General features: G+C 39.0%; 1 protein-coding gene across 1 annotated transcript in view; it reads left to right on the plus strand.

The window, feature by feature from the left end:
• The first annotated feature begins 269 nt into the window (after nucleotides 1-269).
• Nucleotides 270-24,933, plus strand: part of rras2 (RAS related 2) — a 43,240-nt gene continuing 18,576 nt past the window's right edge. Inside the window, exon 1 of the mRNA XM_065267710.2 lies at nucleotides 270-772. Within this exon, the coding sequence (XP_065123782.1) occupies nucleotides 671-772 (102 nt within the window). The 5' untranslated portion in view covers nucleotides 270-670. The remainder of the gene's footprint in view (nucleotides 773-24,933) is intronic.

Consider the following 24,933-nt stretch of genomic DNA (forward strand, 5'->3'; position numbering starts at 1 on the left):
TCAATTTCGGCCAAAGATATTAAAAAGGGCTTAATTATTACATAATAAAATCATACATGCGCAGGTGATATTCTGTGGGTTTGCCCTCTTCCTAGATTTCCATAGTGGGATGTAGTAATGGTTTCCCATTACTACAAACTCTTAGTGCTACCATACCAATTTAGGCGGCGAATTATTTATATTTGTTTTAGATTGCTGTGTAAAAGCGTTTGCTAAACAAACACATGTAATTGTTACTTTTTAATTACAATGCAAATGTGACGATTTCTAAACGTTGACAAAGCCCATTTAGGATATTTGGTTACACCCTTGACGTACGTCAATAAAGTATTCAAATATATATCCACCACACACGAGCTGTACAAGCAGCGCCCCCTGGCGTCAGATGTGTGTACATACTGAACTGATTCCCCTCATCACAGACAAGCACACATCCACATTCACTGCCTGCCAGCGATTCAGACGAGGGCGTATGGACTCTGAATGCATTTCCCACTGCCCGTGATCGTACTTTTCTCATCACGCAGGAATTACCGTTGAGTTCACACCTCGATCAATCACCGCTTCGCATTTTCCCGCTGCATTTCTCCACCTGAAGGCCTGTCACGGAGTAAAGTGGCTCGGCGAGCGTGTGTTTAGACAGCGGAGAGAGAGCAGCAGTGTGTCCCCGATGGCTGGCTGGAAGGACGGCTCAGTGCAGGAGAAATATCGCCTGGTGGTCGTCGGAGGTGGTGGCGTCGGAAAATCAGCCTTGACCATCCAGTTTATCCAGGTAAGCGGATAGATGGCGGAATGTTGTTTTCGGCCCGTTAAAGAGACGTAATGGTCTTTAAGAGATATGGGTGGATCTTGCACACAGAAATGGGGACCCCTAAGCGAAAAAGGGGGTTCAGGAATCTGAGCAAGGCCTGCGTCGTTTATAACAATTCTCCGTGTGTGTGGAAAAAAAATCATACATGTATCGTAAAGTTATTTCTTTAAGTTGTTTAGGAAGAGTTACAACTCAGCGCAAGTGTTGGATAGTTCATGCACTGAATCAGTTTCGCGAACTGTTGCATATTGAACAAAATCACGACTGAAATACCTTTAGACTGAATTCTGTTTGTCTGGACTTTATTTGGAAAGTTCAGGAAATATAGTTACACATACGAGAACAAAGTTAGGCAACAATGTTGAAGTTTTTTCACTTTTCTTTTATGTAGGCGACTGAGCTACATAAAAAACCATGGTAACCCCAAATTCTCTCCCCCGAAATACCATAGTTACTTAAGTTGGTACAACAGTCACCTCTGTGAAAAGTGTAAAAAGCTCTCTGCCATTTTGTTAAAACCATAATACCCCTTTAGTTTTCTAGTTACTGTAACATTTATTCTTTTAACAGTTATTGTTATATAATGCAACAAAAACACAGTCAAACATCGTTTCATAGTCAGTACTTAAACACATTCTGTCATGTTTTTTATTTACGTTTGTCCTTTTGAAAGATTGACGTAAGCAAGGTTCAGTTGCCCTCATTTGATGCCCAAAATGCTGTCCAGCTTGGCAGCTCAGGCCTTAATCTGTCTTATATTGTCATCTCATTCAGAAAGGCATTTATAACTACATCAAAACAAATTATAGTGTGACATTGTGTCAGATAATAACATGGCTTTGGATGTAATTTGAGGAAATGTTGTTATCTGCCTGTGTGGTTTGATTTGTTTGTGATGATTTAATAAGATATCACATTTTCATTACCTTTTTTGTTATACATTCATGCCTAACTTTTCTATATTAGCATAGAAAGCCAATGATCGAAGTCATGGATGTTGGGCTGAATGAATAATAAATGTACACTATTTATTGTGAAATATACATCACTTTTTAGTTTTTGTGAAGTACTTGATTTAAAAGTCTAATTTGTATACATTAAAACCTTTAGTACATTTTATTTTCTTTAAACAACAATATACAATTCATATTTGGACTCAGGTTAATTGCTAAGCTTTAAAAAATAGACCTTTTCATTTTTTATGAAAAGAAGTAGTACTGTTTATTTTTGCTGTTCTCGTTTCGTATCAAATGGCAAGTGTTTTTTTTTTTAACCAGAATTTCCTCCTCTACTGAAATGTTTTTGAGTAATATGGTTGACCACCACATGCCCTTGTGATCTTTACTAATGCTTAACTGCTGTTAACATTGCCACCCCTGAGCTTAATAATCAACATGTGTTGACTTCACAATCTAAAACTAGCAAATGGGCGTTTTAAATAGAAAAGAATGGAAGAAAATTTGACTGCAATTTTACACGAACCAAACGCATAATGACATAATGTTTTTGTGTGCACTGCATACTGTTATAATTTATAAACCAAGCTTTATTATACAATTGCGATGAAGATTTGATTAGTAATGGTGCTAAATTTGTAAAAACAAGAGTGATCCAAAGAAGTCCATAGAAAGACCCTTCCTGTTTGAGTGTTTCTAGAAATCTTTGCCAGTGAGAAAGCAGCCCAGCTGTTTTCAGACTCTAGGCTTCCCCATTCAGATGCGTGCTACTTAGGGAGGTTTTATCTGAGTCATGTTGGGTTAATGACCATAGAGAAGCCGGAATCCGGGCTCTGAAAGAGGAAGCCCCTCCGCTCCTTCCCAATCTCCAAGCACCTCCTGGATATGTATGGGAAACTATGTGATCACTCTTGACGCACAGCAGCATGCTAGGAACAAGCTTGACATTCTTCATTAGTAATGCCGTCAGGTACGTAATCGATTCGGTTGAGGATATGTTATTGTGCAAATATCGGAGAACTCACACAGGCCGCATGGCACCACAATGACTTTACTACAAAAAGAGACTGGTTGATCTCAAACTAGAGTCATGACATGGACCATGAGCAGTGCCAGCCAGCCATGTGACTCAGACCAGAATGGATTACGTTGACGTCATTGTGATGCAATTCATGCCGAAGGACGGAGTAGCATTAAGCATGGCCTTTGAATTATATATGTTGAATTAAATCGCTTCTTATAAGAGACCCTGCCTGTGAAAACTAAAGCTAATGTCTGTTTTATATAAAATCATGCTATGTAATGTAAACAACATTCTGTGAAGATATCTTTAATACTGACTCAATAAGGCCTGGTCAAATAATATGATGCTCTCTTCATTAGATTATGATACTTCACTTAAAGAGTCACTTAAACATATTTATATATCAATTGGTCAAGCACATGTGCTACTTTTTAATTTTAATTAAGTTTTTTTATATTTTGATTGTGTTATAGATGGTGTTAAAAAACAATTCACAGAAAACTTGTAAGGTTCAATGCTAATGAACTTCTTATAACAGCTCTTCCTCATTAATGCAAAGTGTGAAACTGAAATCGTTGCAGGCCTCACTGACCTTTTTATCTTTTCAGGCGGTCCCTGAGTGTACACTAAGGGTAGCATGGTGTGGTTGAGGGCACGATCACATGTTAGCTAATATTAGCTCTTATCACTGGCTCTCTCATTTCTGGGGGATCGGACTCCCTGCAGCACAGTTTCTTTGCGACTGGACCATGATCAGATCACCGTGGTTACATAAAGTGATTTAGGTTTATGCAAGGCCTCTTGTACATCGGATATACTAATAACTTTAATCTCCACTCAGGAACTCGTGGTAGATTGTTTTGATTACTAATATGTAAGGTCATTTAGGTGAAAGGCTGCTATGAGCGTAATTTAGTAACAACAAAGCTGTGGTGTTATGATGCTGGCTTCTGTGTGTCCATGTCTGCACGTGCTGGTTTGGAGGAAACGTTCTGACACTTTCATTTTGCTTTCACAACTTTATTTGAAATTGTCCTGCGGCTTGGTTTAAAAAGTATAAATATATCCTGCAGCCTCTCATTTAATAATAATTATAAAAGCAGTTTGAAATAGATTGCATTCTCAGAGGAAACAATATGTTTCTAAAAGTATTTTATCAGCTGCACCAACACAGAATCTTCTTTTGTGAATTAAAGTGTAAAGTACTGAGTTTCTGAGTGACTGTATGTCAGACGGTTTTACTGAAGCAGGTGAAGTGATAGTGTTTATTTCTTCTTGCGAGTTCACCTGCTGATTTCTCACACTGCTGGCCAGAGTGAACTGATAAACATGCTACTCTTTTCCAAACTTTGTAGCCATTTTTTTCACACAGACATTACGGAAAATACTCCGATAATGCGTCTGGGATTTGTCCGAGATCTTTGATTTTGGTTCCTTCACACTGCCAAAGATTTTCCAGAATTTGTGCGTGCATGCCGTAAAGATCCCGTAAAGACTTCTGACGTATTTAAAGTCATGCACTTGGTAGATTTTAGAGATGAAATGGTGTGAAAATGTTGTCCTCACTACGGCAATTGTGTCCTTACTATTTCACACCCCTTACAGCATTGTTTCTGCCATTTGTTCTCACAGAATGCTTTCCGTTTCTGTTACGGAAATTTTCTGGGACCAAAGTGCTCTGTGAATGAATGTGTAACTTCTCTGCGTGTTCATAAACATGAATCCTCCCTCTTTGGGAGGACCTCCAATTTCACATTACAATTACTTTCTAATAAACCTTGGTATTATGTTTTTAAAGCCCTTGGCTATTTAAGCACCCACTTAAACACTTGCTATATTTTTTGAGTGTTTGCTTTTTTTATTTAATAGATACAGGTATGCTTGGGCGGTATCCAAATTTTGATACCGTCAAACCTCCTCCCTTATTTTACCTCGGTTTACACTATTACCTTGAGTAATTATACAATTATGACGTAAGGCTCAGACAGCATCACCAAACTGTTGGCTTGTGCCTAAACCCTTCAGAAACTGAATACCAAACACTTCTACTGAAACAATTACAAAATTACATGCAACAAATAGCAGTTTATAAAAAGTACAAAACAACAGTGAAACAGAATTAAATTAACATAAACATCCAGAACAGTTTTCGCACAGAGACGCACACACAAATCAATTAAATGAAACCACACTGCCCGAACAACTTTTAATAACAAAGAGCAGCTTTTAAAAATTGCAAATAGACCCATTCACGGTCACCTTTTTGTTGCACAATTTGCAAATTGCCTTGTCCGTATTTACCGCCTCTCCCTTCTTGTTCGGTTCAAACGAAATACTGCCAAACTGCAGAAGTTGTGTTCTCTTTGTGTGCCATCTTTCCTCCCTTTCACTTTCTCCTCCACGCTGTCACGTGATGACAACCACGCATATGCATTTTTAGGCATTAAATAAATTATATTTATCGGTATTGAAACTGAGACCTTTGCTATTTTTAAATACCGCGGTATACCATATTACCGTATTACCGCCCATGCCTAGATACAGGAGCAACAGGATTTTTGGGTGGAAAAGAAAGAGGGACTGGGATCAAGCCTTGTTAAATGCTGGACTCCAGCTTGATCCACACAATCACCAGGAGCACATATATGTCCACTGTGCCACAGCTCCAAATTAAACTTATCATATTTTAGTATTAATATAATAGGACACATTAAGATAAATATATAGGTTTCAGGATGTGAGCTGATTGTCAGGACAACTGTAAAGGTTAAAATGTCTAGAAGCTTCAGCTTAAAGCGTAACTAAACCCCTGGTCAGAGCGTGACTCCACCCACTGCAATATTTGAAAAATGCAAGAAAAGTGGGCAGATCCCAACGGAGATAGAGGGGACGAACTAAGTGTGTGGTGAGATCGTAACAAGGGCGTGGTGAGCTTGAACCTGCTTACGTCACGAGTTATTTCTTGGACCCAAAATCCAATAGGAAAATTCAACTGTAGTAGCCACCGTTCAACCTGAAGAGGGCAGCACTCAGACGTTTTTACACCATATATTGTAGTAGTGAAACACTTTATATCCAAATGTCAAAAAACTTACTAAAATCAATGAACAGCACTAATAAAGCATCATTCTTACAGATCATTAACTAAAAAAAGTTGGTTTAGGGTTTAGTTACTCTTTAAGCAGGGCAAGACTGAAAGGATTAGTCAATTTTCTTAAAAAAATCCAGATAATTAACTCACCACCATGTCATCCAAAATGTTGATGTCTTTCCTTGTTCAGTCGAGAAGAAATTATGTTTTTTGAGGAAAACATTCCAGGATTTTTTTCATTTTAATGGACTTGGACAATGGAACCCAACATTTAACACTTAACTCAACACTTAACAGTTTTTTTCAACGGACTTTCAAAGGACTCTAACTGATCCCAAACGAGGGATAAGGGTCTTATCTAGCAAAACGATTGTCATTTTTGACAAGAAAAATAAAAAAAATACACTTTTAAAGGCGGAGTGCACAATTTCTGAAAAACGCTTTGGAAAAGGGAGTCGGGTTGACTACCAAAACACACTTGTAGCCAATCAGCAGTAAGGTGCGTGTCTACTAACCGACATCGTTGCCTGGGTTGCGTATGTGTGCGGCGGGTTTATCAAAATAAGGTCCAGATTCTATTGGGTTAGGGGCGTGTTTGTTTAGGTGATTTCAAATATCAACACTGGCTTTCAAACATTGTGCACCCCGCCTTTAAACCACAACTTCTTGTTCTATCTCCGGTCCTGTAAAGCGCCAGTGTGACCTCGCGTAATTGCGTAGTGACGTAGAAAGGTCACGTGTTACATATATGAAACGCACATTTGCGGACCATTTAAAACAATAAACTGACACAAAGACATTAATTAGTATCATTCGACATTCAACAACGTCGAAACGGTCCTCTTTCTCCACACTTGTAAACACTGGGGCATAGTTTCGCATTCGTCTTCTGTGACCTCTTGACGTGATGACGTATTGTGTAAGGTTGCGCTGGCGCATCATAGGACCAGAGATAGACGAGAAGTTGTGGCTTAAAAGTGCATATTTTTATTTTTCTTGTCAAAAATGACAATCTTTTTGCTAGATAAGACCCTTATGCCTCGTTTGGGATCGTTTAGAGTCCTTTGAAACTCCGTTAAAAAACTGTTAAGTGTTGAGTTCTTTGTTAAGTGTTGGGGCCCATTAAAGTCCATTAAAATGAGAAAAATGTTTCCTCAAAAAACATAATTTCTTCTCGACTGAACAAAGAAAGACATCAACATTTTGGATGAAATGGTGGTGAGTAAATTAACTGGATATTTTTTTTAAATAGACTTATCCTTGAAATCTCAGTGTAAGTCAATGGGCAGGTTCCCAGGCTTATCCTAGTACGAGACTAAAATGCATGTTTGAGATGCCTTAATTTAAATGACATTGTACTGACATATCTTAACATTTATCAGTGCCATTGTTTTTTTCTCAAGATGCACACCAATGTTTTATAAAAACTGCTTAAATGTCCTAATATAACTAAGTCTTTGTCCTGGATTAACCGAAACTTCCGCTTAGTGTTTTAAACAATCAAATCTGACTTAGCATAGCTATTTCATTTTACTCACAATAATAATATTAAATCAAATTATTCATGGAATTAATTCACACACCTCCGTTGCCAAGTTTCCCTTGTTTACAAAATATGTGCTTTTTGCTTTTAATTAAAAACTTTCTGCTTAATTGCAAAAAGATGCTCACACTGAGCAAATATCTAGCATGGCTGTGATGTTATATATACCAAAGACATCACATGTATGTTTGTTTTTTCCAAATATAGGATGTGTTGTTAAAATTGGAACTTGTGGTTACACGTAAAAAACAATGACCTCATGCTGTCATTTATATCACCACTGCTGTTGTAGATTACTTTTCTGGAATCGAGAAACAAACGGCTCAGGTCAAAATAAACTTATTAGCTCAAAGAGCCTAGGGTCACACAAGAGTTACCCCAACATTACTGCATTCCAATGGGCCTGGTAACGCATACCATGTACTAAGCGACAGTATCTAGATCAGATCAGAGCCAGGAACCGATACATGGGGACTTTTGCTTAATTAGAAGCGAAAAAGAGGATCTTAACCCACACGCATCAATGTGATCCTGCTACTGTATATGGTATCCATAAAGTAGTGTATTGATGCAAGCCAAGGCATTAGGCAGATGCTGAGGGTTGTGCTACTTCCCAGCTTATCCACCGCTGTGCTGACTTATCCAGTTCTTTAATAAAAGACCCTGACAGGCCAATTCATCTCAGTGTCTCAGGAGGTTACGCCTCATCATCAGAAATGGAGCATGCCGTGTACCTCATTTACTTAGGCATCTATTCTAGGTTACGCGCACACCCGTATCAGCTAATAATACTCCTCTTCGATGTTTTAAACGAGTCACATTTTCTCTGGTATTGAAGCAGCACTGCACTGGTTTGAGTAACAGTTTGGAGAAGTGGTGAGTTTTGGTTACATGTGTTTTGAGTATGCATGCATGCATGTATGTTTAAAGGAGAGGGGAAGAGGGCGTCTTCACAGGAGGGGGAGGGTATGTAGGCTGTGTGTGTCTGTGTTGTCTGATGTTTGTTGAGTGTCGCCCACACACGTCTCTCGCTCGCGTACTGCCTCTTTCGTTAACTTCTGTGGCTTTTATGTGGCTCGTTTTCTTCTGAGGTATCCTGTTTACTTGCGCTAACTGCTGGATGAGAATCTATCTATCAAATCTTTGCTCGCACCTTTTCTGCTGTAAACTATGCTAAGAAAATTACATCACACCTTTTGTAATTGTGTACAAGACAAGACACACTTTCCATTATGTAACAAACATAAAATACCATGTTACAAAACAATCTCATAACTTATCATGGAATCCTAAGGGTTAGTGCTTTGTGTAATTGTAAAGGGGAATAATCTAATGTTTATACATCAAGCACAGGTTTCGCAAAATTTGAAAATCCCTGGTACTCTTCAGTTTTTGGTAGCTCAAAATGAGTATAAGCAGCCAGAATAAAAAAATACATTGTTTAATGTAGAATATTAATAAATCCTGGATTTCCATGTAAGCCAAATATTCCTGCCCATCCCCGAAACATTAGTTTTTGGTTTCCAGAACGTTATTTTCCAAGGTTTATTTTTGGTTATCCTGGAAAGTTGTCTTTAAGAGAATAGAACGTTATTTTTAGGTTAGTTTAACGTTAGAATAATTCAGTTATTCTATTACTGAAATATTATATGAATGTATTATAACACAGGTTTTTTTTAATTAAAAAATACCTCAACACATCACACATTGTATTTAGATAACATTTTATCAACACAATAAAGTGACTTCAACACAATATAGAAGACTTAAAAGAGATATTTATTGAAAAGAAATAAACATTTAATTCACTTTAGGTTAACGGATCTACCACAGCAGTTTAGACGCTTCTCCATTATTAAAATGTACAACAATCAACAGCTTCTAACATCATTTCTTCATATAGACGGAAATCACTAAAATATATTTTCATTCTCACATATTTAAGTTACTAAATGAAGAAAGAGAAATTGCTATGGTAAAACGAAATGTAAAATAAATAAGCATTTCATTCAATTTAGATCAGTTTAGCACATAGCTGTCTGTTTTTACAACAATCAAAAGCTTCTAACATCGTATTCTCTTCATGGAAATCACTAAAATATATTTTCGTTCTCACATAATTAAGTTACTAAATAAAGAAAGAAAAAATGCCCCGGGATGTTGGACTAGCGATTTTGTGAGCATTGAAGCAGTTTGCACTAGGACTGGGCGATTTGGCAAAAAATAAAGCTAGGGTTTTGACTGATTGACGATTCAATTTTCTATTTTTTTAAACTTAAAACATAACTGCAACAATACTGCAGTAATTTTTTATAAAAAACAAAATCTCTATTATAAGATGCAAGAACATCTGGTTAAAGAAACTTAAGTTCTAATCCAATGCACTCCAAGGGATAGTTATCAACATGGTATAAATTTAAAATGAATTCACTTTTTTAAAATATCTATGCAGAAATTAGGCATAGAAATATAACAGGAGCCTAAATGTGAAAACTAGACCTAAAACCTATGTTTAGGCATTTTTATAATGTATTTGATTGTAATTTAATTATACAGTCATAAACTCCACATCACATGTCAAAAAAAACAATTCAACTATTATCTCTCTATTAACTATTCATAACATTTTCCTATGATTTGTTTAGAATTTCATTAGATGTTTCATTAATAATTTTGTCAAAAATTTGGATAATGTATGCTATGATTGACTTCTTTTTACCATTCTTTAAAATGAATCTGTTCAAATAAGTCATTATTAGTTTGAATCATGCGAATCATAAATTTCTGGTCACGATGTACACCTTGCCAAAGAGGACATTTTTGTATAGGCTATTTAGTTTTTGTATAGGCTATTTACTGTAGTTTTGGGTGACCAATTTTGAGATCATCCTATCATCAGAGTCCAAGACGCACACATAAAGTCCAGGGGCATGCGAGAAGGAATCTGCGCATGTTAGCTATCTCGCGCAAAGTGAAGCCCACAAACCCTCTCATGCGAGGAAAAGCATGCAATACGCATGTTAATGTGAAACTATGATGATGATAAGTAAGGAATAATTGACGATGGGCCATTGAGTTATGAGAAAATAATGCACACTAAGGTGGTAATTCGCGGAGTGCCGTTACACCGCAGGTGTGCATTATTTTCAAATAATTCAAAGGACCAGCGTCAATTATTCTGCTTGTACCACGGTTACCACAAACATTGCTCTGGTGCCTTTTTTTAAGACATTTGACAAGTTAGGTGTGCGGTTTACAGAAAAATAATCAACACCCATAGAACATTTCTCAGCCAATCAGAATGCAGCATTCAACAGACCAGTGGTATAATAATAATAATAATAATAATAATAACTATTGCCAACTATCATCACGAAGCCATATGATCGGCCATATGTCTGACAATCGTCAATACATGATAGTATCATTTATCTGCACAACCCTAATTTACTGTATCATGTGCTCGGACCGTTGGATTACATTTAGACGAGGGCTTTCTGTGCCGACAAAGTGCATCATTTGCACTGAAATAGATGCAGTCAGCGCAGACATGTTTCATATCCAGCTATAATTCAGCAGGTACAACTGTCACGCGATGTTTAGGTCATAGTTTCAGTCATTTGTATATTTGTTTGTTGCTTTTGAAGAATAGAGTTGAAAGCGGGAAGGAAGAGTGGGAACGTGCATGAAAAGGAATAATGGCGCTTTCTATTACTTTCCCACAGTTTACACAGAACAAAAGCTCATAAAATAATAATAAAATAATGTAGCATACTTGTTGCCTGGGCGGCTGCAGTTTCATTTTAAATGCAGGATAACCCTCCTGTGTAATCAGATAATGTCTGCACTGTTTCACTTTGACTGTAACAAACTTCTATGTACAATCTAGATTCCCGGATTTAAATAAAATTAAAATCGTGCCAAAACCTAAATTTGAATTAATCGAAAAAATCTGTAAAATCGCCCAGCCTAGTTTGCACAGAGAAAGAATATCTGCCTAGCATTTCCATAAGTCAGATATGACAACTGCTGTGATATCTGCTTATTGATGTTTCTGACATCTACTTACAATCGATAGGATCTGAGATAATTTTGTCAGTGTAGTTTATGAGTGTCAGAATCTGTGATTGCTCTTTGTATTTAGGTGTAAGCTTAAGATTTTAGGATCTGCTTTAGGAACTGGTTTTTACTCTTGTAAAGTGGATAAAAAGTTAAATAAATAAAAAAATTCATTCTCTGAAGATGGGTGGGTAACAATGCAAGTCTTCATTGCAGGCAGCAGAAAGTGTGGAGAGTCACACACAGGAGAGACATTATGGAAGTGCTGATCTGACTTCACACTCTCAGACAATTGCAGTTGCTTAACTTTCTCTTTCATTCTGTGTTTTGCTGTGTAGCAATGTTAAATCATTTTGGCCTCTTCCTGCCCTGATGTTTTTCACACAGGCACGTGCCATAGGGTCAGTGCCCTTATAGTGGCCTTTGATGAAGTTACAGTCCAGCTGCTCTTTGAGTCACTGAGCTAATGGCTCCTTCCCCCGGTAGCCTGGTCAGTGAGTCAGCCCCCCCCCACGTCTCGCATTCCTCATGTGCCCTTAGTATGCATGCATACACCTTCTTCTCCCCCAGTTGTAGTCCAACACCAACCACCCTCTCACCCAGCTGAGGCACAGTTACATCCTCTATCGCAGCACAAGACCAGCATAATCCACCATTTCCTCCAGCTGTAAATCAGCATCATCCACCCTATCCTTGAGTTGTAGCCCACCAGTGTACACACTCTACTCAAGCTGTAGCTCAGCATCATCCACCCTCACCTCCAGCTGAAAACCAGCATCGTCCACCTACACCTTTAGATGTACACCAGCACCATTTATCCTCCAATCCATCTGTAGCTCAGCACCCTCCACTGCAGCCCAAGCCCAACTTCATCCACCGTCTGCTAGAGCTGAAGCACAGCATCATCCACCCTGTCCTCAAGTTGTAGCCCAGCACCATCCACCCTCTCCTCCAACAGTAGACCAGCACTATTCACCCTTATATCCAGCGAAGCTCAGCATCACACACCCTCTACTGCAGCCAAGCCCAGCATCATCCACTCTCTCCTCCATCTGAAGCGCAACATCATCCACCCTGTCCTTCAGTTCGTAGCCCAGCACTATCCGTCCTCTCCTCCATCTGAAGCACAACATCATCCACCCTGTCCTTCAGTTTGTAGCCCAGCACTATCCGTCCTCTCCTCCAGCTGTAGCCAAGCATAATCCACCCTCTCCACCAGATGTAGCCATCCACCCTTTCCTCCAAAAGTAGACCAGAACTATTCACCCTCCCATCCAGCTGAAGCTCAGCATCACCCACCCTCCACTGCAGCCCAAGCCCAACATCATCCACTGTCTGCTACAGCTGAAGCTCAGCATCATCCACCCTGTCATCAAGTTGTAGCCCAGCACCATCCATCCTCTCCTCCAACAGTAGACCAGCATCATCCACCCTCTCCTCCAGCCGAAGCTCAACATCATCCACCCTGTCCTCCAGTTTTAGCCCAGCACCATTTGACCTCTCCATCAGCTGTACACCAGCACCACCCATCCAGTTGTAGACATCAACCCTCACCTTCAACTATAGAACAGCACCATCCACACCCCAGCTGAAGCTCTCCACTTTTTCCCAAACAGTTGTTGCCCAGCATTATCCATGTTCTACTTCAACTGTTGCCCAGTATCATATACCCTCTCCTCAAGCTGCAGTTTAGCACCATTCACCCTGTTGCACAGCTTAGGCCAAGCTCCTTCCACTGTTTCTTCCAGATGTATCCCAGTAGTACCATACACCCCTTCCACCAGCTGTAGCACTTCCCACTCTCTCCTTCAGCTGTAGCCCAGCATCATCTACTCTTTCATCTAGCTGTAACCTAGCATTGGCCACCTTCTCCTCCAGCTGAGCCCATTATCATCTACCCTCTTCATTAACGGTAGCCCTGCATCATCAACCCTCTCCACATGATGTAGGACCGGCACCATCCACCATCTTCTTAAGATGTAGGCCACCCCACCCACCTCCTCTTCTAGCTGTAGCTCAGCACTCTACACTTTTCCATATTAATTTAGTATTAGTATATACATACAATTTCTTGTCCATTATTTAATGCTAGGCGCCATGAATTGAGTATGTGACCACTGCTGAATCTTACAGTCCAGTCCACAGTGAGTTTGGCCTGGACAGTTGTCAAAGCACGAAACAGGCTGAGTTGAGTTCATTATTGTCGCAGCTGTTTCAGGGCTGTTAGACCGAAAGCAGGGGTCTGAGAGCTCCTCAACAGGTGATGGATGTTCCTCTCATGGCCTGTTTCATGACCCCAAGAAGAAGAGAGCATGTGGTCCACTAGAACCACTTGGCCTGTCAAGTGGGTTTGATAAATGTTTAGCATTGATAAAATACCTGACCAAAACATTTAGTTTTAAACATGATCCTAACTGCATCAATAGGTCTGTTTGTGGTTAACACTTATTTTCTGATACCAAAACACTCTCTTAGGATTAGGAAAAGCTAGAATAAAGTTATGTAAGTTGAAAAAAGAGGGCCTTGAATAAGTGTGATGCTTATTGGCCTTCCTGGGTATAAAATGGTGTCTGGATACGAGTTGTACTGCTCTCTCCCCTCACTTTCCAAATAGAAGGGCTCATGAGGACAGCCGGTGCGTAGTGCCATTGGCTCTTATTTATTTGAAGCAGTCTGTTGGTTTAATAGCATTTCTGTTCTCTGTGCGTTGGGAGACTGTTGGCCTAAAACGGCAATGGTGCTGTATTTCTGTCAGACTGCCAAGCAAAGATCTCACCCCATGCTTCTATCTAAAACAAAGCACAAGCGGTTCTTTAACTTCTAAAGTATTATAATATTACGTAGCCAGAAAGATCTGCGAGTTTTTTTATTGAAAATTCTACATTTTTTGGAAAACAGCCGTGCCAGTGGAATTCTGACCACATGGATGTTTAACGTCAAGCAGAAGAGCATCAACCATAAAAGAAGACTGTTAGATTAGACAGGGGTCGAGAGGCTGGTTCTCTTGCTGATAGTCGTTTTTTGACACGGCCGAGTTGTTCCACATTCCAGGCATTGAAGGACTGCAGTATGTAACACATGACCTCATCCAACTGTGTGTTATGTGCGGCCTGGAATTTGAAGTAGTCCTGTAATTATTGTTTTTTACTAACCATTACATTTGCTAATATTTAGCTGCAGTTTTGAAATATATGCAGTTTGTTGAGGAGCAGCATGCTGTTTTTACTAAGCAGGTGGATTAATGATTTTTTTTCTCACTTGCATTAAAGGAGTGACCAAAATATGGTGTAAAGTGACTTGAGTCCTTGCTCTTTTGACCACTCACAATTTTTTTTCTGTTGTAGTTTCTAATCTAGTTCCTGTTTATGAAAGTTCTGTTTAGCATACTTGTGAAGGTTAACCACAATAGCAACATTTCGTTTATGACTTCAGGATTTGCTTTCACCTTTTCTAAAGATATCCAACGGAAATTAATAGATGTATGAGCTCAGTCATAGGATAGGTTTGCTTCATTAGTTGGCACAAGTGGCGTTCAGTAGTTAATTTTAATCTTGGTTTTCTTGACCAAACAGTAGAAACAGAAAGCTTTTGCACTTTAGCTGGTTGTGCGGAAAAAAAATACCATCTAGAGATTTGCAAGACTAGTATATTAAACAATACAGCTGCTACTAGTCGGCACTGAATGTAGTAGATAAAATTGCAACATTTTGTTGTTTAAATGGTTGTAATTTTAATATTATATAAAAAATTTTTTAAATAGCACATTAGAATAAAATATTATAAAAAAATATATAATTTTCAAAAGTGTAGTTTTCGCAGAAATAAAATCTTTTTTTTTTTACCTCACATGAGTTTTCTTCGTGTCAGTTACAGTCGACTCAGAAGTAAATACTTGAAAGAAGAGCAAAATGTGGGGGTATTTTTACTTAGAAGAAAGAAAACAGAAACGTTTTAGGTAATCTGTCACATGTCAAACTGGCGTATACTGAAATCATTTCACTCGTGCAATGGGTAACCATATTCAGCACGAGCTGTTAGCATAGGAGATACTTGCTGAAGCAAGCAAATCCCCATCATGTCATTTACTTCTACTCACCACTGCTGTGATCTTGTATGCACCACAAATTTATGACCCATATTTAGTGGCATACAGCATTAATTATGGGATTTGACGGTTGGATTTATAGATTTCAAGTGGATCATGTTAACACACACTTTTTTTGTCTGTTTTCTGGGGGATTCTTACTTTTAAACAGGACGGTTGCAAAATTATGTTCAAACGACAAATAGTTAAATTAGTTGTAGTGCACATCCCTATCTCAACATTCATGATCCAATCCCATTTAATACAAAAATTCCTACTTTTCCCTTTGCATCAACATCAGTAGAAGCTGCAGTGAAAGCTCAGTACTATGGTGGCTATCGCTGTTGGCGGTTAGGCTGCTAATGTTGTATGACCTGCTAGACAATGATGTTTCTGTTCCACTTTGGTAAGCTGTAAATTACAGTAAAAACCAACTGTGCAGGTGACAAGGAAGCATGTTTTTATTATTAGGAAACTAGTTCCTCAAATTGCAGTAAAATATAGGGCACTACGTCAAGCAGGTGAGCTGTCCATTAAAGCTGGTTGCGTGAAATGAGCTCTTTAAACGGTGTTGGGTATGGAGTTTACTGGTCGAGTGTCTTTATTGGGCCACCCAGAGGGTTCAAACCAACCGCTCAGACCACGCTGAGCGATTGAAGCCCCAATGCCACTAAAACTATTGGGAGGGATCGGTCAGCTCTCTTAGTTTCTTTTTCTGTTCTTTTAACTCTGTGGGGATTCTACCTTTCTTGTGCAAGCACATCAACATGCTCTCTAGTGCAACCACTGAATCATTTTAGGGGAATGAATCTGTTTCTTCTTTTCAAAAATTGTTCACAGGTGTTATTACAAGCCCATCTTAGAAGAGATTGGATGGTTTGGAATCTCTGTGATCTACTTTTGTCATTTTTTGACTTTAATGTGAGTTTTATAGAAATGGGTCATAATTGTCAACTAGTCATACATCTACTAACAAGTCGATTTGTCACTTTAGTCATCTCGTTAGTATTTAACAAATTTGACTGTCATTTGGTGCAAAACCTTCCAGGTGCGTGAATGCTTTTTTTGGCAAAAACTTTCACTTTTTAAAAAAAATCCAACAGTTGCAAAATGACTAAAGATGCTACTTGAAGCATTGCAAATGATGAAAGTGAGAACTGTTAAACTGAACCACACATTAAGAAGCGCTGTAATGCATGTGGCTGCCACATTTGTGTTGTGTTCAGGTCCAAGTACTCACAAGGGACCAACGTTTGAATGTGATCCACAGTCGTTTCACATTTGTTTTCCTTGCACTTAGAGGACTTTGCTGAAAAATTGACGCTGTGTTTAACGGTTTTTGTTTACAAACTGGTATTTTAAATGGCCTGAGGTCGGAATTAAGCAGGTTTGAAGCAAAAGTATTTCATGAACATATAATACGTGCCAAGAGCATTTGGTCAATATCAATATCTCATAGGGGTGTGACGGATCACAAAACTCATGGTTCGGATCACATTATGCTTTTTGAGGCATGAAGCATTTTTTTGATCAGCAAAAAAGGGGTGTGAAAAATCTAATAACAAATTAAAGATTTAAATTTATACATTTATAAAAAAGAACAAAGTTGCACATTAAGTAAGGTCTTAAGATTAGCATAAGGAACAGAAATTAAATCAAATGAATAATAACACTGTCTTTATTGTATAAATTAAATATAATTATTATTTTTAAGAGCTACAGAAGTGATTTTCTTTTTGTCTTGGGTTGTTTGATTAACATTAATGACACAGACATAAGTAGGTTAATTGAAGTTACTGTCTCTTTAAGACCAAATAAGCACAGACATACACTTAAGACATAAACAAATGTTTTTATTAGAAAAAGAATACTGTGGAGATCATTTTGTTTGTATGTGCCCTGTCAAGAACAGAAAGATTTTATGTTCGCTAGCTTTTTGAAATGCGTCTCTTCGTGTGTGCACTTTTAAGTGAACTTAAATGCGCGTGCACACACAGACCGAGGGCGAATTCTAAAAATGTCGCAGCATAAACAGTCGCTCAACAAAAACTTTATGTTGTTTTTCAGTGCTCTATTCTCCAAATATATGTTAATGGACTACAGTATGAGACAAAGTAGTACACATCAAGAGTTCTGGGCATCTTTGAAGGGCATAGGGATCACTAGGGCTGCAACTAACGATTATTTTAAAAATCGATTAATCTGTCAATTATTTTTCAATTAATCAATGAATCGGATAAAAAACAAGAAAAGCATTTATTTCCAACTCCTTAGTCAAAACAGAACTAAAATCTTTAGAAATTGCACAAACATGTTGCTTCTTGAACATACCTGAGCTGTTACAATAATAATAAAATAAAATAAAAATGGACTAACACAAAAAAATACACATGTATGCTTTACATGCTGCCAAATATATAGACTTTTTTATGATGCATTTCCCATCAAGAAGCCTCTCTTTTACATACAGTTCCATGACGGGGAAAAGCGTTCATACAACTCTCTCTCAAAGTTGTATTTCTTTGTTTAATATCATTGGATTTTGTCATTGGAGTTTTTTATTCGTTCTAGAAACTTTTTTTACCCGCTGGTGTCGCTCCATAAAGCATAAGCGTGTCGTCTTTGTTTGTTTACCTCTTTGCCGGCTAACTTCCAGGTGATGCGCTTATGTTTGGGATGAGTAAAACACTGACGTGGTTTTCCTCTACCTTCGCTGTTTTTTTTAATCTTTTCTCCGCCCTGTCTTTTCTCTGCCCTGTCTATGAGGTGCCGAACTCTGCAAGCAACAGTTCTAGTATGTTTAGTACGTTATATAGTATGGAAATAGGCGGTTTGGGACGCAGCGTGAGTGTGTTCACTCCGCTCCGCGCTTAACTGAAGTTTTTCTTTTTTTTTTATTAAACGTCTCTGCGTCATGCGACACAACGAATCGATTTTGAAATTGTTGCCAACTCTTCTAGTAATCGATTTTTATTGATTTAATCAATTCGTTGTTGCAGTCCTAATGATCACGTCTGACTGGAGCTGGACCGGACACATTCAACCACATGTGTGTCTGTGCGTAAAGAAAGTTGGTCACTTTAGCGCCTTTTGTGGTTAAATTGTTTAAAATCACTTGAATGTTAACATTTGCAAGCCTTTGAAACACATGCAAATGATAAACTTTCCCTATTTAAATTTGCGTATTAATCCGCGAATCGCATGCGAGCCGAACCATGGGTCGGATCACGGGTCAACTGCGATCCGTCACAGCTCTAATATCTCATTTTTGACTAAGGTGGTGTTTAGCGGCTTTTGAGCTCTTCACTTGCATGTAGAAGAGAAATGGGAAAGATTGCAATCAAATGATCCAACCTTATACAGGATAACTAATCAGCTAGTTGTTCCTGAAGATGTGAAATACGTTTTTAACATTTCTAGTGTGTCATAGTTTATGCCTTTTAACAAACCACCCACAGATTCCTCAACCACCGATTAAAAAAAGTTTTCATGCCGGCCCACCTGAAGAGTTTCCAGGGGTTTCCGACTAGACATTTGGAGCACTGCTGGAAATGATCAGTGATTTGGCCAGAATCCTCAATTACATGCAGAATAAAGCGTCATGTGTCTTGCTGTTGGTGCTGCAGCATTCAGCCTCCAGCTGCTGTTCATGTGATGTGGTTGTCTTAAGCACATGATGTCAACGGGAAGTTGGCCTTGTCCCTCAGGTTTTGGATGAAGGCCAGTCCAATTGATTAGTTACAAAGGACAGGGATGAGATGTACAGTGTACATGGTGAAGATTTAGTATTCGTTTTAATAGAATCCTACATCTGACATCTGTACACACTTTTAACCAACGCCTTATTATACACTACATCATTATTCAAAATGTTTGCCAGAAACCCCCACAATCTTTAAGGAATTACTCCCTACACATACCCTGTTCTTGTTCGTATTGTTATTATCGAATGATCTTTTTGGCTGTTCCCTGAGCTCATGGGAAAGGTAGGCGTTTCCCCAGGAAACCGAGTCTCTTTTGTGTGCTGAGGTTGGACTTGTCAGTCTTTACTAAACAGGAGGTAAACGTAAGCCCTTGTGTGAAGACCAGCGCAACATGGTCCATCTGCTTCATGTTAACCTTCTCATCACGGCCATTTTTGCGTGATTACTGACAGCTGCCGAATGCCAGGCTTTTCACCCAGAGGTCAGCATTGCGAAGACCTCTAAATGTCTAAAGGTCACCTCGGTTAAAGTTGAATAAGAAGATTGCTGGGTACATGTTGCCCAGAATGATTGATGTACTTGGCTAGTGTACAGGAAAGTGTAACAAACATGGGCTGAGGGGCAATTGCTTCAGGGAATCGTTCAAATGCTAGAAGCCACAGTTTGTCATGTGTCCCTGACCTTCTTGTCTTTGCCATCCTATTTTTCATCATCATTATCTGCAAGACAAGGGTTCTTCCTGTAGAAAATGGTTTCAGTCTCTGCGCTGGCACTGGTTTACAGCCGCACTGTGATGAATTTATTCCAAGATGAATATGAATATGTCTCTCTCTCTCTGCATTGTGTTCTGGAGCACATAATGAAAACCCATTGGCATTTTTAATTTAATTTTAACCTTCCCAGAAGTAGCTCTTTCTCACATCAGTGTGTTTCCTAGCTGTACTGTTGGAAAAAGAACTACAGTGAATGGTAAACTAGATGGAAATTCTGCATGGATGTGTTATTCAGATGCTGAGCAAACCGACATGCAACAGTGTTGTCTTTGCTCAGTGCTGTCGCTCTCATATTCTGAACAAACATCCCTGTATAGTTACAGACCGACTGGTAAAACACAAACAAATTAAGTTGCATAGCTTGCAAAATTCAGTCTACTGTATTTAAAACGTTATGACATTACAGTCAAACAACCATCTTAAGGCATATACATTCATATATGTATCATTGACTGAACGCCTGTGCTTAATATATATAAGGAAATGCACTTCTTCTGATTTCAGCTTTGCCTGCCCTGCTTATCTCATTTTTTGGTATGAGGCCGTATATGTGGACTCTTTGGAAAATAGGTGGGTGCTTCAGTTTAAGGCCTTTGGGGTGGATGTGATTTTGGCTGTTTAACAAACAGCTGGCTTTAATTAAACCAGCAAATCTCTGATCAGTGTTGAACCTGACTCTGAGCCATACACTTGTCACCTAAATGCATGCTCACTCCACACACTCGTGTATACGTACACACACACACAAAATAATAAATGACTAACCCCTTTAGCCACGTCAGCATTCACCTCAACTTTCATGATGTAAGAGTTAGTGTTGGGCGATATTCCCCATTGTAAGATCGTCCTATCGTAAGCCTGTGAGATCACCGATACACGATAGTATCGGGAGTGGGGCAATAGTTTACTCATTCATTTATTTGTTAATTTTTTACTAATTTATGTCAAGTCACTTGATTGATGGACAAAAAAGAAGCAAAGGCAACACTGTCATGACCGCAACCTTCTTAAAACTTGTGCCAGTTTTCAGAGCGCGGAAAAGCCCAGGTGCTCTATAATTTCCTGCGTGCCAGGGTGCAGGAACACCACACTCGCTGGTTTTAACCCTCTGCGCGCTAACAACCTCTCTAGTACAAGGAATGTCAGAGCTGCGCGTGTCTTGGACTCTTGCTCGGACATGAGCTTGTAATACGCGCAGCTCTGACATTTCCTTGTACTAGAGAGGTTGTTAGCGCGCAGAGGGTTAAAACCAGCGAGTGTGGTGTTCCTGCTCCCTGCATTAAGTCCAGGTGCGTGCGAGAAGGAATCCACGCTCGTTACAAGCTTTCTCGCGCAAAGTGAAACCCACAAACCCTATCATGCGAGGAAAAGCACACAATGCACATGTTAATGTGAAACTAAGATGATGATAATAACTATCGCCAACTAATATGTCTGACGATCGTCAATACACGATACTATTGTCTATCGGCGGCACAACCCTAAGAGTAGACTTTTGGCTAGTGTCGGGGGATACGCCCAATTCCTATTGTCAGCCTGTGGGATCGCCAATACACGAGAGTATCGGGGGCGGGCCAATGGTTTACTCATTTATTTATTCAATTTTTATTAATTTATGACAAGTTACTTCAATGGTGGACAAAAAATAGCAGATTTTTGTCATGACCACAACCTTCTTAAAACTGATGCCATTAATCTAAGCACGTCTTTAAGCCCAGGCACTCTATCATTTCCTACGTGCCAGGGAGCAGGAACAACAAACTCACTGGTTTTAAACCCCTGCGCTCCCTTTCTAGTGCAAGTTGAGCAAATAACAAGCTTATGTGCGAGCCGAGGAAGAATCCGAGTCATGCGCATTACAAGTTCAAGTGAGTCCATACTGCATGCGTTCAATGCCAAGCAAGAGTCCAAGACAAACACAGTACAGGCTCACAAACCCTCTCGTGCGAGGAAAACACGCAATGTGCATTTCAATGTAAGACTATGATGATAACAATAAAAACTAGTTGGCAATATGGCCATATGTCTGACGATTGTCGATATACAATAGTATCGTCTATCGGCACAACCCTACTTGTGGCTTATATTATTGTTTTCAAAGTTGGCATTTTAAATTTAGATTTTCATACACAAGGTATTTGGTAGAAGCTTTTACAGTATTGTGGTATTTAAAAAAAACACTTATCTGTGAGCTTCATTATTTAAAAAAAATTTCCTTCATAATCTTTAATCAAAAATCCAAATCTCCTCCCCATCTCGAAACAATCTCTCTTTATTTCCGGTCACGAGGAATTGTGGGAGGGTGGATCATGGGAAGATATTGCAGTGATTAGCAAATAGCAACATGACCTTACTTCCAACAATCCACTGATATCTTGATGGACAAATTCAAGTCCCGCCTACCTTTTTTGTCATTTCTGAAGCTGGTTTACTCGGATATGTATCACCAAAGGGAAAATAAGACAATCGCTACTTCCGTTTCATTGTGCGTTTAAAAAGTCAAAGTGATGTGATTTGTCTAATATGGTGGTCCATGCTCGAAATGTGACCTCTCCATCGCAGTGATTAGTGAACACACATACAGCAAGTTGTCAACACACACCAGTGACCTTCGGGTTACAAGCCTGATTCCTTAAAGGGATAGTTCGGCCAAAAATGATATTAAACCCATGATTTTCTCACCCCCAAGCTGTCCGAGTTGCATATGTCCATCGTTTTTCAGACAAACACATTTTCGGATATTTTAGAAAATGTTTTAGATCTTTCAGTTGATTAAATGTAATGTTACGGGGTCCATGACCTTCAAGTCCAAAAAAAGTGCATCCATCCTTCACAAAATAAATCCAAACGGCTCCAGGATGATAAATAAAGGTCTTCTGAGGGTAATCTGTGCAGTGTTGTTGTAGAAATATCCATATTTAAAATGTTATTAACGTTATAAACTACCTTCCGGTAGCGCCGCCATCTTATTCACGTCCGCATTCAGCATGAGAGCTTACGCAGCCTACGGAGGCTACTCTGCTGCTGCTCTGTGCCCCCACCCTCCGAATTTGTCATACGTCACTAAGAAAAGTGCGTACACTACCTTATACTCTCTCCTGAATACAGACGAGTCTAAGATGGCGGCGCTACCAGAAGGTAGTTATTTATTTTCGTTAATAAAGTTTTAAATATGGATATTTCTACAACAACACCGCGCGGATTACCCTCAGAAGACCTTTGTTTATCATCCTGGAGCCATTTGGATTTATTTTGTGAAGGATGGACGCACTTTTTTGGACTTGAAGGTTGTGGACCCCGTAACATTACATTTAATCAACTGAAAGATCTAAAACATTTTCTAAAAAATCCAAAAATGTGTTTTTCTGAAAAACGATGGACATATGCAACTCGGACAGCTTGGGGGGGAGTAAATCATGGGTTTAATATCATTTTTGGCCGAACTATCCCTTTAACCATTAGGCCACAACTGCCTCAAGTTTATCTAAAGCGATTTACCGAAGTGAAATAAACAATCGAGCAATTCATCTTTCTGTTTAATTCGAAAAGTTGATTTTCTTGTTATGGTAGCTTGTTCCTGAAAAGCTCATGATGAAAGAAAATTTAATGTGATTTTTTTTATTCATTCATACATTTTTTATACGAAATTAAAAAGTTTAGCTGAATGATTTGAGAGCTCCATCTGAGGACAAGGAAATTCATATGGGTCGGAATGACGTGAGGGTGAATGATGTGTATAATAAAAGCTAAAAACTTTTTCTTAATAATAATAATAATAATAATAATAATAAGTGTGTTAAAATGATCATGTTTTCTTTTTCTATCAGAATAATTAGTTGATTTTAACATATATTGTTAGAAAAAATCCCTACCAATTTACATTCAGTTTTATATGCGATTTATATCTAAAATATGTGTTAGACAGAACAGACTGTAGAGGCATCTCTGGTTAGGAAGTGGGTACAAAGTTTGGTGCACACCCACATGTTTTTATTTTTTCATGTGTTTTATTGTCAAAAACAGTTACTGGTACGTACCTCCTTTTTGTATGACATTCATCACATTCATCAGATTTGACCTATTTTGTTCTGGGCCACACAAGCTCTTACTGTTTAAAGATATGAATTCACTGGGTGGGTAGAGGATGCATGAATGGATGGAGGGATAGGTGGTGTCAAAAGCGAAGAGAAGCATCTATGGAAAGGAGTGTTCGTGTGTGTACTGGGTGGATCGGGAATATCTCTTTTGTGACATCACCACCACCCAGAGGACTGTATTTTGCTGGCTGCCGGCCTCGTAGGTGGAGTTTCCTTCCTTCAGGCCAAAGTCGAGTGTAATGGTGGAGGTGCCCTGTTCGTTTCGATTCACTGGGGTGGGCCTTTTCCTCTACCATAATACTTTGCGTCAGGTGGCTCAATGGGAGAGTTGGAAAAAAATTCCGACTAGCACTCTTTAATTGGTACGCCTTGGCACAGAGAGCATTTGTAGAGCATTCAGGCTGTTTGCACAAAAAAATGCTGAGTGATTTGACCGATGACTACAGTGTTTGTACCAGGGATCATCTGTACAATTGCAGAGCGGCTCTTTGGCAGACATGACAGCAACAGTTTGGCTTAATTCAGTGGTTTAAATAGTAGATTTAGTGTTTTTGTGGTAAAGAGCTGGCTGTGATTTGTGTTGTTGTCCAGAATGGGTGTTTTGAACACACTGGGTGAGACTGAAAGCTGTGGTCTCTGTGGAAGAATTTCATTTTGTATGTGTGTGTTTGTGTGGGGCAAATACAGATGGACACCCACTGAGTCAGCCATTAGTTCTGGACTGCTGGTCATCTCACATGTCTGATGAAGGTCATCTGAGACGTGCTGTCACACAGAGCAGAGGTAGGACA

Source organism: Paramisgurnus dabryanus, chromosome 2 (assembly GCF_030506205.2).
Source record: "Paramisgurnus dabryanus chromosome 2, PD_genome_1.1, whole genome shotgun sequence".
Classification (NCBI taxonomy): domain Eukaryota; kingdom Metazoa; phylum Chordata; class Actinopteri; order Cypriniformes; family Cobitidae; genus Paramisgurnus; species Paramisgurnus dabryanus.